At 40.0% G+C, this 18579-nt stretch overlaps 1 protein-coding gene across 7 annotated transcripts in view; it reads left to right on the top strand.

The window, feature by feature from the left end:
- The window catches only part of arhgef10la (Rho guanine nucleotide exchange factor (GEF) 10-like a), a 203312-nt gene that overhangs the window by 52455 nt on the left and 132278 nt on the right, over positions 1–18579 (top strand). For all 7 annotated transcript variants that reach the window (XM_034287227.1, XM_010881719.3, XM_034287226.1 and 4 more), the window contains 4 exons: positions 3570–3740; positions 13292–13437; positions 14175–14347; positions 18014–18129. In XM_034287227.1, coding sequence (XP_034143118.1) covers positions 3570–3740; positions 13292–13437; positions 14175–14347; positions 18014–18129 — 606 coding nt within the window. The remainder of the gene's footprint in view (positions 1–3569; positions 3741–13291; positions 13438–14174; positions 14348–18013; positions 18130–18579) is intronic.

The raw sequence follows: 18579 nt of genomic DNA, 5'->3' as shown, positions 1-18579 counted from the left end.
GTTGTTCATGAGCTAGATAGCTGGCTAGTACCAAGCTAGGTAATTTAGCTAGATATACATAGTGTACATTGGCTGTTGAACTTCCTGCAGGTACCAAATTGTGAATTATTGGACAGTGCAAATTCAACCAGAAGTTATTGGACAACAGAAACTATGCTTAGTGGTTGAAATCTGTTGAAGGGAAAGAAAACAAAGCCTACTGTGTCTTTTTAACTTTGCACATTTATGGGAATTAAATCTTTCAAATCACATTTTATGAAGTGTGAGAAACACAAAAATAAATGCTGCAAAATGCCTCCAACAAACACCTGGAATTTCTCTCTGTTGTTTGGTTGTATCACGACGACAGTCTTGTGAAGTTCTGCCAGTAACATTATTGTTAGCAATAGGCTTACTGCTCTAACAACTGTGGGTACTTCAGTCGAATTGGTGTCCTAATGGATTTTTTGCATGGGTTGTTGTTGTGAAATTGGTCTTAAATTTGAATTCATAGTGGAATTAAAAGAGTCTTAAAAAGTCTTACATTTTGCTTGCTGAAACCTGCAGATACCCTGTGGAAAGGCAAAAGTAACTGAAGGGAGAAGAAATGGAAGAGAGGGAAAGAAGGGGGGAGGTTTTGACACAAGTGGTTGATTTTTACGGGAAGAACAATAGAGAAAGCAAGAGAAATAATGCAAGGAATAATAATTAAGCTGATCTACACTCCCCCACAATTACAGAATACAGAAGTAAATCTAGTATGCTAGCTAGCTTGTTATAGTTTAAAAAGTGGTCAATATATTGAACTTGGAATAGTGTAAACGACGAAAGTTGTTTTACTTTCTTTTACATATTTATGTTGCTGGTAGTGGGTTATGTTATGCTAATCATACAAATTCAGGTTTAGAAAGAAAGGTTTGCTGCCTATATCTAACTTCAACGGTTCAAGAGTTATGGCTATCGGCTTTAGCTAATTATCCAAACATATGCAAATGAAGAGTCATAGTCAATAAACACTTACGAATTTTAAGGGTTTATAAATATAAGGGTTTATATTTCATGCATTTTTTGTTTTAAAGTTAGTATACCAGCTTAATTTGCAGTGAAGCATTACCATATAGACTAGAAACCACTGCGTTAAAATGGTTCTGTTCATACCCATGTTAATTAGTGACATTTTTGGGGCTTATATATTACAAGTGTGTATATATATAGGATACAAAATCTAAATGCAAATCTCAACTTTGGTTTGAATTTATCCATTTAACTTTTAGCTACTGTGATCTTGAGTAGTGATCTCCAAAGTTATTGGGCATGAGAGCAACAAAAAATTATTTGAACTGTGCACATTGTTCGTCTCTTCCTTTGGTCCCTAGTGTATACGAGAAAATACTGTACTACACTTTCTGTCAATATACCTTTTGGTGTAATTGTCCTTGAATAGGGAATCTGTTCCACTAATTGTGCGACCAGTGAAACCTATCCAAATAACATGAGAAGTACTCAAAATAAGTAAGATATACTTACTGATGGTATATGTATAACCCAGTTTCCAACAAAGTTGGGACACTGCATTAAATGTGAATAAAAACAGAATTCAATGATCTCCAAATTCCACAAAGACAACATATCAAATGTTGAAACAGCAACACAAAAGTTGTGACAGAGGCAGCAAAAGACTGGTAAAGTTGTGTAATAAAAAAAAAAAATAAACCTTTTGGAATAACACACAATATTAGGTCAATTGGCAACAGGTCAGTAACATGATTGGGTATTAAAAGAGGGGATGTGTACCAGAGAGGATGTGTCTGTCAGAAGTATGAATGGGGAGGGGTTCACCACTCTGAAACACTGCGCGGGAAAATAGTGCAACAATTTAAGAATAACGTTTCTCAACGTAAAATTGCAAAGAGTTTGGGGATCTCATGGTCTACAGTACATATTATCATTAAAAGATTCAGAGATTCCGGAGAAATCTCTATATGCAAGGGACATGACCGAAAACCAGTTGGATGGCCATGGTCTTCGGGCCCTCAGACGGCAGTGCATTAAAAACAAATCCGATTCTGTAGTGGAAATCACTCCATGGGCTCAGGAACACTTCCTAAAAACATTGTCTGTGAGCACAGTACGCCGTTGCTTTCACAAATGCAAGTTAAAACTATCATGCAAAGAGGAAACCATACATAAACAAGATTCAGAACCACTGACGCCTTCTCTGGGCCCAAGCTCATTTAAGATGGACTGAAGTACATACAGCTTTCCACATGAATGAAGTCCATCCAATCATGAATGTTCCCACCAGAGTTAATAGGTCCCTACTAGCGTCCAACTGCTCTAGACGCTCTCTGTTTAAGTTTGCTGTTTAGCGGGTGCAGTTGCCTCAGATCCTTTACAGTTTGCGCACACACCAGGCTAGACAGCCCCATCAGCTGATGACCAAACTCTCGTGCCACACAGACAGGGCCAACATGTTAAATTATTTTCACAGATAGTGTGTTTTGCTTTTTAAACCAGTAGTGACTTAACATAAGGTGGGTTGTTTTCAAGTTGCTGGGAGCCTAAAGTGTCTAACATTTTTAGGTTTGTTTGAGATTTTTCAGAGAAACTTCAGAAATGTAGCTCTCGAATGACTTGTGTAGAATATGTTTTCCACTGAAGTCTAGCACCTTTCACTGAAGTCTAGCACCTTTCACTGAAGTCTAGCACCTTTTTTACTGAAGTCTAGCACCTTTTTTACTGAAGTCTAGTACCTTTCACTGAAGTCTAGCACCTTTTACTGAAGTCTAGCACCTTTTACTGAAGTCTAGCACCTTTTACTGAAGTCTAGTACCTTTTACTGAAGTCTAGTACCTTTTACTGAAGTCTAGTACCTTTTACTGAAGTCTAGTACCTTTCACTGAAGTCTAGTACCTTTCACTGAAGTCTAGTACTAGTACCTTTTACTGAAGTCTAGTACCTTTTTTCCATTGAAATGCAATAGGTGTTTTTTTTATTGTTTACAGTAAGTATATATGATGTGAGATTTACACCAAACAACATTTTTACATCACACTTCTTTTGGACCTAATGGATTCTGCACATTGGGATGTTACAAACAATATTGGATAGTAACAAATTTAAATCACCAAGAATGGCTCTAAATAGTTAAGGCCGCAAAGTGTCTAACCGAATCAGCTTTTCATGCATTGAGCTCTTTTTCCGTCCTTTACTCTTCCTCTCTCAACATTGTGTGTGCAATGATTTTGATAGAACTGCAGTGGCTCATTTCATCCCTCAGTAGTCATCGATTATCCATGAATTCAAACGATAAGTTATGAATATGAATAAGGAGTTTTCCTCTTGCCTAAAACCCAGGACTCCGGATAGGGAGTGTTTGTGTTAAATTATACATTAAATAGGGAACTAAACTCAAAGAACTGAAACCCTTTGGGACACAAAATACAAGGCCATATTTCAGCAGGTCCACGACCACAGAGTTGCAGGTAAGGCAGACACACATAGACAGTGATAAGATTTGACGACTTTTTTGTAGTACCCAATAACCAACACCTCTTTACATTTTGTTTGTGTTTGTGTTTCTTTGTCAGGACATGTTAAAGAACACACCTAAGGGTCATGTGGACCGCCTCCCTCTGCAGCTTGCACTGACTGAACTGGAGATGCTGGCCGAGAAGCTGAATGAACAGAAACGCATATCCGACCAAATAGCTGAGACTCAGCAGCTAGCACACAGTGTCAGTGACCGCTCACTCAGCAAGGTGACCAAACCTCTGCAATACATGTTGATACACACTTAAATGCGGATGTACACACACACACACACACACACACACAGTAATAATATCTCCACTGGTGTTATCTGCACCAGCCAAACAACTGTACATTAGGCTATTTAGCCATAACGTACATTCCCATACCCAACATTAGTCTAGAAATGCATTTTTATTTATAAAAATAATTTCCCAGAAATTATGTCCATTATCACACCTGAACACTGTCTACACCCTCCGGCTGGGCCAGTCCTTCTCAATTACCACACTGGAATTACATTCCAGACGCTTCAAATCTGAACAAATGAATTTCTGAATAAGAGGAATTAGGGGGTAAATGAGACATTTAATTGGAATCCATAAGAGAGCTATCTCTTCCCTGTCTCACCCCATCTATTCTGTATGCTTTCAACCCTCCCTTCCTTCAGATTTTCTTTTTTCACTTTCCCTCCCTCTGTCACTTCTTCTACTGTCCTTCCCTCTCTTTCTTTCTGTTGGTCTATATTGGTGCAGTTTCTTGAGCCCTGAGATGAGCTGATTCAGACCAACTTATTTGTTCCACACAAAATTACATTTACTGCGCTGAGACTGCAGAATTTAAACAGAAACTGTTTTCTTAAATTATCCCATAACCGCCCAAAGAAATATAAATTGTTTGTATATATGTATCACAACTGATGCAAAAGGGGGCATAATAATTACAGGCTTAGGTTACAAACAGTCACACAAAACTTTCACACAAAACAGTAAAACATGCAGACACACTGTTGACATTTCTAAGGGGCCATTCTGCGAATTACATTTCTCTGCTTAATGAGGGTGTTGTAGTTCTGTTATCATAGACACGACAGGCTACTATCATTAATGACACATTTGCAAAGCTAGCTGAACAAAACACAAGTACTGCTGATCGCCCACATTTTAACAATCCATTTTGTTAGTTGTGATTGGTTTTAGAGCACTGTGTATTGCAAAATTAATTATCATTTAATTTGATTCTCAATTTTGTGGTATTCAATTTGTATGTACAACCTTGTCTCATTGCATCAGGCATAGTAGAGCCAAATATCAGTACATGCATTCTCTGAGGAAAAAGATTTTTGGACTCTTGACCTTAGTTAGCTTGCAGGTACCTGAACTACCCGAATTACGAGAGGGCAATTTTAATAAGAATTTTTACATAGGCCTGGAATAACACCAACTCAAACAACGCTGAGCCAATATGCACCCCTTTAATGGAACTATTGAATAAAAAGTGGCCCACAATATATTATATATCATGTGCGACAATAATGTGTTTAGCTTGTTTAAACCGTGGAATTGGATGGCTGGTTTGGATGCAATAATTTACTAGTTAATAATATTTACTACCAGTAAATTATATTGGACATGCTAGTCGTAATCCATGACTATCAAGTCCAATATCTCTATTAAGGCTTTTGGGAATAATGTACTCATGTCACCCCTGCTTTTGGACTATGCACACAGGATCCCAATTGCCAACTGCTAAAGGTCCAGCTCACGGAGCCTGCCTTTACTCATTTGCTTCATGATCACCAAATGACAGAACTGGTACTCTAAGCATTCCAGTCCCATAGAGGTTTCTTGGCCACCCCATTAATGTTTTTAAAGAATACTTCCTGGAGCGATGTAGGTAGTCTTGAGTTGAATTCTTTTTTTCCTTTACTGACTAAAGGAAAAAAAGGTAATTTACATGATTAGGTACACACTTTCTCTCTGTATAACCCCAAGGCTGGGTGGGGGATACTGCTCGTGTGGGGTGACTGTTCATCGAGCCCTCAATTAATGGAATTGAAAAGAGAAATTAATTTACTAGATAAGCAGAATACTTGTCATCCAATTATAGAGAAACACATAGAAATAACAGCTCTGAGATATAATTTCAAACGGACTCTCTGCTAAAATTAGATGATTCATTTTATTTTATTTCCCCCAATTATTCCCGCCTCCCAAATTCATAATATCCAAATTGCAAGTATGGCCTTTCCTCATTGCAACAAGCTACAATACAGTTGAAGATTGATGGGCATCCCCACATGTATTGCTAGGCGACCCTGTACATTCTTTACCAAACAAAATATTTTGAATCTGGCAGCAAACCAGACAAATAATTGGCTGGACATCTGCTTGAAATCAAAAGCCACCATCTGATCCACAGGGCACAGTCTGTAAATGAGCTATTCTTTTTTTCCAAAGAACAATACTGACCAATTCTGCAAGTTGTAATGTTCACTTTATGCATCTTAAGCAGACCCTAGTCTTTAAAAACATGCAGCACTTCTTAGAGTCACCCTCACTGTAACCAATAGGAATTGTCATTTCCTAAATGCAGAGTTGAAATCAATCTCTGGCTGAAAACAAGAAAAAATCCAAACCTCCAACCTGCACTAGTTTTATCCCCTATAAACATGTTATGTAAGCTGATAAGTCCCTCTAAGAGTTTTTTTGCAACACTGACAGTTCTGTACCAGTGGAAGGTCAATTAAAGATTTTTGGAGCATGCTGCTACCTTCCAGCCAATTCTGTTCCAGCAATCCCATTCCAGCCAGTCGCCTTCTGTGAGGAGGGCCTTCCAGCCAATCACCTTCTGCGTGGCGGGCCTTCCTCCCTTGCTTATTTTGTGAATGTGCATTTTACTTGGATGATATATATAGCATAAGTTTGCCATAGGAAGTGAAGTTCGCTTACTGTAAGAAATTAAAATGGCAGCTAGAATCCCGGAGACCAGACTGCCAATTGCTCACTTGTTTACTACAGCATACACTACAAGAACTGCAAAGAAGCAAAAGACTTAGACTAGGTCTCTATAGCTAGCAACCAGGTACCCTAAGCTAATTTTAGCAAGGTTAAGATAACATAAAACCTTTTTTTTTAGAACAGGTAATTCTATTTTTCATAATAATTCAAAACTTCATTCTCAATTGGCCTTGGTGCAGAACCATTTTTCATTGAAAAAAATCATACCTAGTGCAGCTTTAAAGAATGTTTATTCAAATTTTTTCAACCATATTTTGCTGTACATATACAGAATAATCCATTTATAAATAAAATCCAGAACTGCTGCCGCCTTGAGCTCATTTAAGATGGGCTGAGGCGAAGTGGAAAACTGTCCTGTGGTCTGACAAATCAAAATGAAATTAGGTTTGGGAATCATGTACGCCACATCCTCCAGACTAAAGAGGGCAGTGCAAAGTTAAAAAGCCAGCATCCATGATGGTACGGGGGTGCATTAGTGGTATGGGTGCCTTGCACATCTGTGAAGGCACCATTAATGCTGAACAATATATACAGGTTTTTGAGCAACATATGCTGCCATCCAGACAATGTCTTTTTCAGGGAATGCCTTGCTTTTTTCAGCAAGACAAATCCAAACCACTTTCTGCACATATTACATCAGCATGGCTCCGTAGTAAAAGTGTCCAGGTGTTAAACTGGCCTGACTGCAATCTAGACCTGTGACCCATTGAAAACATTTGGCGCATTATGTAACAAAAAATATGACAATGGAGACCCCAAACCATTAAGGATCTGAAATCATATATCAAGCAAGAATGGGAATACATTTTACTTTCAAAACTAGAACAATTGGTCTCCTCAGTTCCCATATGCTTACAGAGTATTGTAAAAAGAAGAGGAGATGCAACACAATGGTAAACATGCCCCTTTTCCACCTTTTCTGAAACGTCTGAAAATTCAAAATAGGCATTTTTACAAAAACAATAACATTTCTCAGTTTCAACATTTGATATGTTGTCATTGTACTATTTTCAATTAAATATTGGGATTAATGATTTGCACATCATTGCATTCTGTATTTTATTTATGAATGTAACATTGGGAACCGGTTCATAAAATATATCCAACTTATGCACAGGAGCCCCTGCACTAGATAACTCAAAACATAAATCTTAGTTACCCCGATTTAATCTCTACAGAGGGTCGAGACAGGGATCTTCGCTTTTGCCTTTACTCTTCACTCTAGCCATTGAATATCTTGCTCAAACTATAAGGTCTCATATGGCGCAACATTGTCTTAAAACAAATGATACTTTAAAAGGAATGCATCTGTATGTGGATGACATTCTACTTAATGTAACTTAACCCCCAATCCAGCATCCAGGCATATTCGACTTGGTCAATTTATTTGGTACCTCCCTTATTTTGTATCTCTGTATATAATGAATTGGAATAAGAAAACTGATACCCATAGGTATCACAGCGATGAACGGGTGGGGACCCAAATGCGGACACAGAGGCAGAGGAGGGCGGTCCAAAGTATTTATTGAACAACCAGGCAGTGGGCAGGCTCGTAGTGGTGGACAGGCAGGGTTCGTTATCGGGCGTTCAGATGGTCGAAGGTACAGAAGTGGGCAGGCAGGCTCGTGGTAGGGGACAGGCAGGGTTTGTTGTCGGGCGGTCAGATGGTCGAAGGTACAGGATAGGGCAGGGCAGGCTCGTGGTGGGGGACAGGCAGTGTTCGTTCTCGGGCGTTCGGATGGTCGAAGGTACAGGAGTGGGCAGGCAGGCTCGTGGTAGGGGACAGGCAGGGTTTGTTGTCGGGCGGTCAGATGGTCGAAGGTACAGGATAGGGCAGGCAGGCTCGTGGTGGGGGACAGGCAGTGTTCGTTCTCGGGCGTTCGGATGGTCGAAGGTACAGGAGAGGGCAGGCAGGCTCGTAATCCGGAAAACAGTCAAGGGTCGTAACCGGGGAATAGAAGGACAGGTAGACTGGCTGATGAACACATAGAACGCTGGAAACGACTGTACGGGACAAGACGATCTGGCAACTGCCAAACAGAGAACAGGGTTTAAATTCACGGGGCTAATAGGGAACCGGGAACACCTGGTGAGGGGCGGGGACAAAACAACAGGTGAAACACATCAGGGTGTGACAATAGGGATGCTAAACTATATTTGTCAGAACATATTCCATTTAAGATATCCTCAGACACATTAATATACTCTGGGATTGGAATGGCACACTATTCTTAAATACATACAAGTACAAAGTCAACTTCCACCATCTGATGGACAAACTCAAATTAAAAATAACATTTTGGAGAACCGTTCCTATGCCCGTAGGGAAAATTGAAAGCAATAAAATGGTCCATTCTTGCAATGACTTTTTTACTTTTTCCATAATATACCCATATTCATATATAGTTATTTTTTGCATTTATTCAAAAAACTGGGGATTATAAAATATATTTTACTCAGTTACAGTTCATATATGAAATAAATCAATTGAAATACATCCATTAGGCCATATTCTCTGTATTTAACATGACTGGGACTACATATGTGTGTACTGACAATATCTGGAACATTTTATTTACAGATCATGAAATATTGGACAACAACATTGGTTTTTTCTTTATTTTTGTGTTTAGAATGAAAATTAAAATGTATCCCCCAATATGTCCTGGTAAACTCTCTGAACTTGTATATTTCATATTTTCTTGTGTTTGAAATGCATTTCCTTATTAAATTAGGAATGTAGAAGTGGAGCTGATCTAATTTAAATACATTTCAGAGAAAGATATTAGTGCCATAATAATACTTCAAAAATTTAGCCACACTGTACCAATATTTAATTATGTTTTATTGCTTAGATGTAATTTGCATGTAGCCTAATCACAAGGCATACAATTGGGAACCTGCAGCAAATCAGTCACTGAACATGCAGCCAAACCAGGCCATTGTAATTTTTTCCTGACCGTCTGACATAGGAAAGAGGTTGGAAATGTAATGGTCCATGCAAAAAATGTCTAAGGTATACCAAAAATATTTAGCAACCATAAATGAATAAATATATGTAGTGAGTTACAGAATAAAACCAATAGGGAGCCTTTGAAATCACTGGTGACTAAGCACATTCGGCTGAGTCAGTAAATAACACTGTATTTTCCTCCTTACATTGTGGACTATATTTGTATCCCCAGTAGAGTTTTCAATTTTAGGCGGAAACCGATGGGTCCCAGCAGCCAGGCATGCCTGTGTTTTAAAAATGTATTTGGGTTGGCTGCTTTCAGGCTTGATTCCCTGTAAAAAAAGATTGTGCACTACTAGCACACCTTGTCTCTCTCACATCTAGAGTAACATGTGGTAAGACGCCCCCCTCCCCAATTCTTTCAAAAAAACACAATGTCACATTTTCTATTTTTAAACATTGGTCTAGCTGCCACTAGACTTGAAATAATAAAACATTTGTTTTAAGATACTCCATCCACTTTAAATAAGATAGATTATTTTAAGTGTATTGGGTGAACTGAACACAATCATATATTGGGTGACCTGAACACAATAAAGGACGGCAGTTGACAGGCGTAGACTGGTATTATGGCTTCATGAAGCACAACCTAAGATTATCTGTCCAAATTTCGCCTGCCACCAGTCTAGCTCAAGACAAAAGTCAATCATTTTTTTGTCTGTCTACAAGGATGTCCTTCATAAATTATGTTGGCCCCACCAGTCCATGGGTTAATTATATTCACATTTTCTATCACAAATGTTGCTGTAATACTGTATACTTTAGGACTGTATCACTTCAATTTACAATACAGTAATTCATTAAAAGTTAGTATTCAATAACTACTGTTTCAGAAGATTTAAAGCTTTAATGTAGGCGGAATCTAAAATGTTGAACAGTCACATTCCTACAAATGCCGACATACTGCAGTTATGGCATATAGATTTAATTATGCAAAATCTCCATTAAACCATGGCAAAGTTAAATGTAGAATCACTAAAATTGCTATATAGTTTATATACAGTGGATATAAAAAGTTTACACACCCCTGTGAAAATGCCAGGTTTGTGTGATGTAAATGAATGAAAAAAAAAGAGAAATCATGTCAGAACATTTTCCACTTTTAATTTGACCTATAATGTGAAAAAGTCAATTGAAAAACAAACTGAAATCTTTGAGGGGGAACAATAACTGGGGGTTATAACTGGGGATGTGGCTGTGTTCAGAATTAACCAGTCACATTCAAACTCATGTTACATAGAAGTCATTACACACCTGCCATCATTTAAAGTGACTCTGATTAATCACAAATAAAGTTAATCTGTTGTAGTAAGATTTTCCTGACATTTTCTTAGTTGCATCTCAGAGCAAAAGCCATGGTCCACAGAGAGCTTCCAAAGCATCAGAGGGATCTCCTTGTTGAAACATATCAGTCAGGATAATGGTACCAAAGAATATCCAAAGCATTAGATATACCATGGAACACAGTGAAGACAGTCTTCATCAAGTGGAGAAAATATGGCACAACAGAGACATTACCAAGAACTGGACATCCCTCCAAAATATATGAAAAGACGAGAAGAAAGTTGGTCAGGGATGCTTACAAGAGGCCTAAAGTAACATTAAAGGAACTGCAGGAATTTCTGGCAAGTACTGGCTGTGTGCTACATGTGACAACAATCTCCCGTATTCTTCATACAAATGGGCTATGGGGTAGGGTGGCAAGATGGAATTCTTACAAAGAAAAACATCCAAGCCAGGCTGAAGTTGGCAAAAACAAACATCAAGTCCCCCAAAAGCACGTGGGAAAATGTGTTATGGTCTAATGAAACCAAGGTTGAACTTTTTGGCCGTTATTCCAAAAGGTATGTTTGGTGCAAAAACAACACTGCACATCACCCAAAGAACACCATACCCACACGGAAGCATGGTGGTGGCAGCATCATGCTTTGGGGCTGTTTTTCTTCAGCTGGAACCGGGGCCTTAGTCAGGGTGGAGGAAATTATGAACAGTTCCAAATACCAGGCAATTTTGGCACAAAACCTTCAGGTGTCCATTAGAAAGCTGAAGATGAAGTTCACCTTTCAGCATGACAACAACCCAAACACACATCCAAATCCACAAAAGCATGGCTTCACCTGAAGTTTTGGAATGGCCCAGCCAGAGCCCAGACCTGAATCCAATTTAACATATGTGGGGTGATCTGAAGAGGGCTGTGCACAGAAAATGTCCTCGCAATCTGACAGATTTGGAGTGCTTTTGCAAAGAAGAGTGGGCAAATATTGCCATGTCAAGATGTGCCATGCTAATAGACTCCTACCTAAAAAGACTGAGTGCGGTAATAAAATCAAAAGGTGCTTCAACAAAGTATTAGTTTAAGAGTGTGCACACTTATGCAACCTGGTTATTGTGAGTTTTTTTTTTTTATTTCCTCAAAGATTTGTTTGTTTTTCACATTATAGGTCACATCAAAGGTGGAAAAAGTTCTGACATAATTTCTTTGTCTCATTCTTTTACATCAAAAGAACCTGGCATTTTAACAGGGGTGTGTAGACTTTTGTCCTTTTGTAAAGCTCATCTATGCTCTACTCAACTATGATGCAGGCAGTGTCATCTCAAGATTTACAAATTAACCCATCTAAAAATGTCTGGTATGGGAATGTTACTTGTTTATTTTTATATCTTCAGTGAGGTCACATGAAAATAAGGTATTTTTGGCTAATGGATGGGTCATTCATTTTTATTTTCGAGAAATACGACTTTCTCCAGGTATCCGTAAATATAAATAATTAACACTCCCTAAGGGAAACCTATGACCTTCCCAGAAAAACAACTATTTCAGATACCTACAGATTAGAGACTGTTAGGCAGTTAAAACAGCTTCCTGCATTTGAAATAACTACATTTTCTATGTTTGATGGCTGCTTCAAAGTGTGCCCCACATCAACCAAACGTATCCTATTTATAGGACACATTTCAATCTGTCACACCAGCTAGGCACTGAAATCTCCATACCAGACTGGGAGGATAGTCCAATACAATTTAATATTTTATAGAGATTACACTATTCCAGAAACAAATTACATAGAATCTCTCCTTCATGTGACAAGTGTCACACTGCAGATGGCACACTGCTCGACTGCTTTGTCCAGTGCACTAACCTATGCATATATTGGTCTGGAACTGTTGAAATCCTCTCCGTTGTCCTTGAGACTTGACCCAGATATATATTTAATTATCCTGGGAGTTTCACAGGCCCTAAACAGCCCCAAGAACTACTTTCCTACAGTCTAATTTCAGCAAAAAATATCTTGATGTTTTGACAAAAAAGAATATGGTCCCATCAGCTAAATTATGTCTCAAGGAATTGGCAAATACTCTACATTTTGACAGAATTTGATAAATGCTGAGTAACAATTTATCAGAATTGAATTTTAATGTGGGGCTTTGTGTAATGACCCCTTCTTCCGAGCAGTAGAAAGATGGGGATTGAGGGTGGAGAGAGTGTGTGAGGAAGGATGATCTGGGGAAGGGCATGATATGTCCTTTTTCTTCATCCGTTTTTCTTTTTTCATATTTAGTTTTTCTTTCACTCCCAGTATTTGGTTTTCTTTAACACCCAGTATATATTTTGTTAAAATTCCTGTTTGTGTTCGATTAAATATATTTTAAATGTGACTATGCCCTAACCACACATTAGCCTGCCCACTGTGGTCCATAGCATTTTAACAGAAAGCCTAGATAATTTAGCCCTGCCATGTTCCTTCAGAAACTGAATTCAGACCAGGAGGTGCTGGTGCTTTCTGAGACGCTGATTGAGACTGTGTACGGGGAGCGAGGCCAGGTCTTGAAGTCCAAGGAGCGCAAAGTCTTCCTCTTCAGTGACATCCTCATCTGTGCTAACATCAACATCAAGTAAGTAGTGTCTGTAAAGATTAGAAAGAGTCCTACTTAACAGCTTTTCTATCTAAATACACAAATACTTCCCAGCTCCACAGCAGCACAGTGCTCAATCTACAAGGCTTTGAAAGGATATATTTTGGCAAACTGCATAGCAAAGAGTAATGGCTAATAGGCGTTTTCTACCACTATCTGGAGTTGCAGCTTTTAACAAATGGCAGGCAGCTTAACTAAAGCAACAGGAGTCCTGTATCACTGACATAAAATATTTATTGGTCTTTCTACAATTTATCCTCTATGACAGCGGCTTCTTAGAGCTAAAGGTAAACAACAAAGATGTTCCTTCATTTGCAAAGCTCCTGTTTGAGACGTTCATACCTCACAGCTCTCTTGTTCAGCCTTCAAAGTAATTATCCCTCCATGTTTTGTTCAACTTGATTCCCCTGAAGTTGACTTTGCCTGCCCTCTAGAATTTTGATAAACTGATCACAACATTGATTGTGTGCATGATTCAGGAATAAATGAATATAAAATGAACCCTACTCACAGCCGGGGGGCCCCCTTTCTGCTATGAACACAGCTGATCAGAAGGATTCTAATTCTGTGGCCCAGCTTTTTTGTTACAATTCAAAGAGCGACACCTTGGTTCTCTTCCTGTAGGTGATTTGTGATCAGTGATGCTGTTAGTAAGAGAGGGATCCTGGAAGAAGCTTTGAATAGTTTGCATGTTTTCTTCTCTTTTTCACCAACAGGGGGCTCCCTGATATTAGCAGCCTGGTCCCTGTTGGTCCTAAGTATACCATGAAGTGGAGTGCTCCCTTGGTGCAGGTCCAGGTTGTAGAGGTGGGTCAGGAGGCCTTCCAGGGCAAGGAGACCCTGTACCAACATTGCAGCGCCATGCGCTCTGGCAGTGCTTGTCCCCAAGGTTGGTAAATGCCCTGAGTCATCCATCCATCGCCTGTCTAGACCTTTTTCAACTACTTCATCTCCTAGATGTTTCATCACTTGGCCTGACACCTAGTCTCAGGCCCAAGGTCTGACTCAGCGCGTATTTCTAATATTTTTTGTACTATGCCAACTGTACCAGTGAATTTTTGTGACAGTTTTGTCACTGTGATTGAAGATGTGTTTGTAAAAACAATAGTGATGATGGTCACTTGGTTCCGTCTGCATGTATATATTGTTTTTAATCTTTCAGAGATATAGCTTCAACCTCCACAGTCTCATTTCACTCTCTGATAGACCACAAACACACCAGGAGTGGTGTCATCAGTCTGCAGAGGTTATTCCCTTCCACTCAAGCTCCAATTACAGAAGCAGCAGCACTAAATAGGAATTGAATGGTAAAGCAGTCCTTTTTCCACCCCTCAAAAAACTCCAGTATGTGTACAGCTTGAAGGAGAGATCCCTAATAAATGGAAGGATGAGATATAAAGCCTTATTAGGATGTAATGGAACAGTCTTTTAAATTTGGTCCACCATGACGTCAATATTAATGCCACATTTTACTGCAGCGTCGGAGCGTGTCATGCTCAACAAACTGCTAGAGTTCAAAAGGGAGGCTGAAATTATCCATTTATTCTCTTTCGATTGTGGGATACCAACTCAACCGTGGCTGGGCGTCCCACAAATGGCAGTTCAAATTGTCTCAGCACTATCTGGGTTGGGGATAGTGTTTAGAAGTTTATACATTTCTAATAAACAAATAAAAAAGTTTCAGTTTTAATTTACTGTAATCTCCTTGGTGGGATCTGCTTTGGAGAACCTGTGCCCCCCTGACTTGCTGTGACTAGACAAAGCCCTAACAAATTTGGGGGGAGTAAAACGTATTGATTTCTCTGTCCGTCTCTGTTTTACTAAGAAAAGCAGATAGTAGATATAAAAAATATATATATATATTTGCAAAAGTCTAATGCAAGCCATCCCCTTAATCATACCTTTCCCAGAATCTCATGGTGTTTCTGAATTGCTCCCAGCTTGCCACTCACATAGACTGGCTTGTCTATTTATAGGTCCCTGTCCCCTGTGATGTCATTTGGCAGGTTGTCCTGCCTAAATCTAATGCTCCTGCAGCTTGGCGAGAAATTGCCTAATTTTTCATCTCCAGATGGCCTTCATTCCCTCTTTTTTGATGGCTAAGGCTGGCCATCTTGAAACTACAGGGATTTTTCAACTCCCTCTCAACTCTCTCCCTCCACCGTGCAGAGACACAGGGGGTAACTGTTTTGTCTTCCCAATGAGTCTGATCCTGTGCCATCACCCTGTGTACTGGCCCACAGGTTTACCTTCTCTCTGTCCCCATTACAGAGTTATTATTGTCCCCTTTGTTTTATGCTGACATCGACAGTAGTTTGCAATAAACATCAATCCTGCCCTGTATCTATGCTGCCTTTAAATGCACCGAGCTGTGTGCAGGTTTGGATGGGGATAATCTATGAGTTTTGGTCCGTATTTAGACCAATGACTGTATGCAGTATATTGGGATTTGGAAGTATTGGCTGCTGTAAATTCCCTCAGGTTAGTCCTCAAAGCTGGATGCAGCAGCAGCTGGACAATAGGCTCAGGTTGTAGATTCCTGCTGGCCACTGTTACATGAGATGGCTGCCCCTGGTAGGATCGTCCGGGGCCCTTTTGGGCTTAGCCCTGGCTCGCTTCTGCGTGCCCGGCAGCCAGTGTGTGAATGACTGTGTCTGAGTGTGAAAACCAATCCTGCCACACCAACGGGATTACGCTGGATTACAACTCAGCACATTCACCTCCGGGGCTGAGGCCAAATCCAGATGGCCCAGGGGCACATCCAGACCTGTGTGCCAGTGCATTCTAAAGCCACAAAGCTCCAGGGAAGCCATTGTTTACAGAGGCTCATGGCAAAGCACACCTTCACATTCAGATGTGTCTGCTATTGATCGCGTCTTACAGATGACAGATGTCTGTGCCCATCCGTGTCAGAGATCCCATTAAATCCCCAAAGGTTACAAAGGCTGTCGCTGAGAGAACAATACCTGCCTCTCCCCACTCCCTCTGCTTCCCTCTCTGTCTGTTTGTGGACAGCTACCTCTTGGCTCCACACTGCCACTAGATATCCTTCAGTAACCTGTGTCACAATGAAGCCGCACAGCTTTTTGATTATGTGGTTGTGGTAACAGCACAGGACAGCCCCATCCTGCTGTAGAATTTAACTACAGCATTCTCCTGGAGCCTTGTGTAGAGCCATGGGCCAGGGCAGTAGGGAGGGAGAATGGCAATGAAAGCCAGAGCTATTGATTCCCTGAGGTTGGAGCGGGTGCCTGTGAAGACAGTGCACTCCAAAATCGATTGGTGAAGCACAAGTTTAATGAGACACCTGCATTCTTTTTGCCTGGGAAAAGGCTGTCCTACGGTCCTCAGAATATCTGCTTTTTAGTTATATATTTAGTCTCAAGACTACATTGAGATCATTACAAATGGTGGCAACTTAGCCACTGTACATTTAACTCTTTTGTTAGTATAACCAGAGTTTTACCAAATGTACATATTCTTTCATCACTTCTGCTACTTATTGTAGTTCTGTATAGTCAAGAATTGCATTTCATTTAGAGATTGCAACAGATGTTTGACCTTGACCTATTATACAATGTATTTGGGGACTAGCAGTGATGTGCACACTTGATAAGAGCAAGGCCCATGTGGGTTAACTTCCCATGGGGGTGCCAGTATGAAAAAGTACAGTATGCACCCACTAATGTTAGATGTTCTGGATAGAGACTCTGTTAAATTACACTGAACAAAAAAAATTAACTCAACATGAAAAATGTTGGGCCCATGTTTCAACCCAGACATTCTCCAAATAAACAAACATACATATTTCTCTTTGCTTTTTTGGCCAGAAATGGCTGTATTTCTCCTTTGCTATGATAATCCATCTGATGAAGTGCATTAATCATTACACAGGTCCACCTTACGGTGGGGAAAATAAATGGCAATTCTAAAATGGGAAGTTTATCACACAACATGCAACTGGCATACTGACAGAGGAAACGTCCAGCAGAGGTGTTGCCAGATAATTTTTGGGTAATCTATCTACTGTAAGCCACCGCCAACATGGTTTTAGATAATTTAGTAGTATGTCCAACAGGTCTTACAACCGCAGGCTATGATTACCCTGGTTCTGGCTTCTTAATCTGCGTGAATATCTGATATCAGGTTCAAGATTTGAGGGATCTTGCCTAGACAGCTGATAAAACTGGACAGCAGACAGATTTGGACGACAAAAGAATTAATGAACAATCTTTCAAAAACCATTTCAGGAAACCTTATCTGCATGGTCGTTTTACTAATTTGGGTCTTGACTTGACTGCAGTTTGGCTTTGTACACCACTCAATTGGGCAGATGCTCCCTTTCAATGGCCTCTGACATAGTGGTGAGGTGTGCTCTTAATGGACCAATTCGTGTTTTAGCTATACTAGGCAGTAACTTAGTAAAATCCTTGAAATACATGCCCATTGTTTTAGCATTTCTTTTCCCGGTATACTGTGGCATGTTGGCATGCTGTTTGGTGTAATTTAATGATGTTCATACTGTTATGTGACAGGCTGTGTTATGCATCTACAGGGAAGGTGATCATGGGTCCTCCACGGCTTTACCAGGAGCTCCAAGAACTGCAGTATGACCTGTCTGTAGTGGAGGAAGTCACATTACTGGTCGGAACACTACAGGGCACATACCAGGTACACACTTTTACATTTCCGTTTTACTGAGCAGACATTCTTATCCAGAGTGACTTACAGTTAATTCTTCTTAATGTATGGTTAGGGTTATAGATGTTTTTTTGTAAAATGGCCAGTACTTCAAGCTGTTTCCATTATTTGTTTGTCTGAGAAAATAACTTAGACTCAGCTCCGCAGGAGCTGCTCTCTCATGAGAGTGGTACAACCGAGAGACCAGAGGTGGTGGAGCAAAGTGCTCGGGTGGGGATGTATGTTCATGGTTTGACGGTAGGGGAGCAAGAGAAGAGGGCATCAGAAAAGTAGTCAGGCATCATCCGAATTGCATTGATTGGAGAGGCTCGGATTATTCGATGAAGCCAAGTGAGTTGGTGAATGGAGAGAATAGGAAAGGGCCTAGAACAGAGCCGTGGGGGACACCAGTAGTGACCACCTGTGGTGAAGACTCAGTTC

Source organism: Esox lucius, chromosome 17 (assembly GCF_011004845.1).
Source record: "Esox lucius isolate fEsoLuc1 chromosome 17, fEsoLuc1.pri, whole genome shotgun sequence".
Classification (NCBI taxonomy): domain Eukaryota; kingdom Metazoa; phylum Chordata; class Actinopteri; order Esociformes; family Esocidae; genus Esox; species Esox lucius.
The sequence above is the reverse complement of the archived record's forward strand: the minus strand, read 5'-3'. Positions and strand labels throughout refer to the sequence as shown.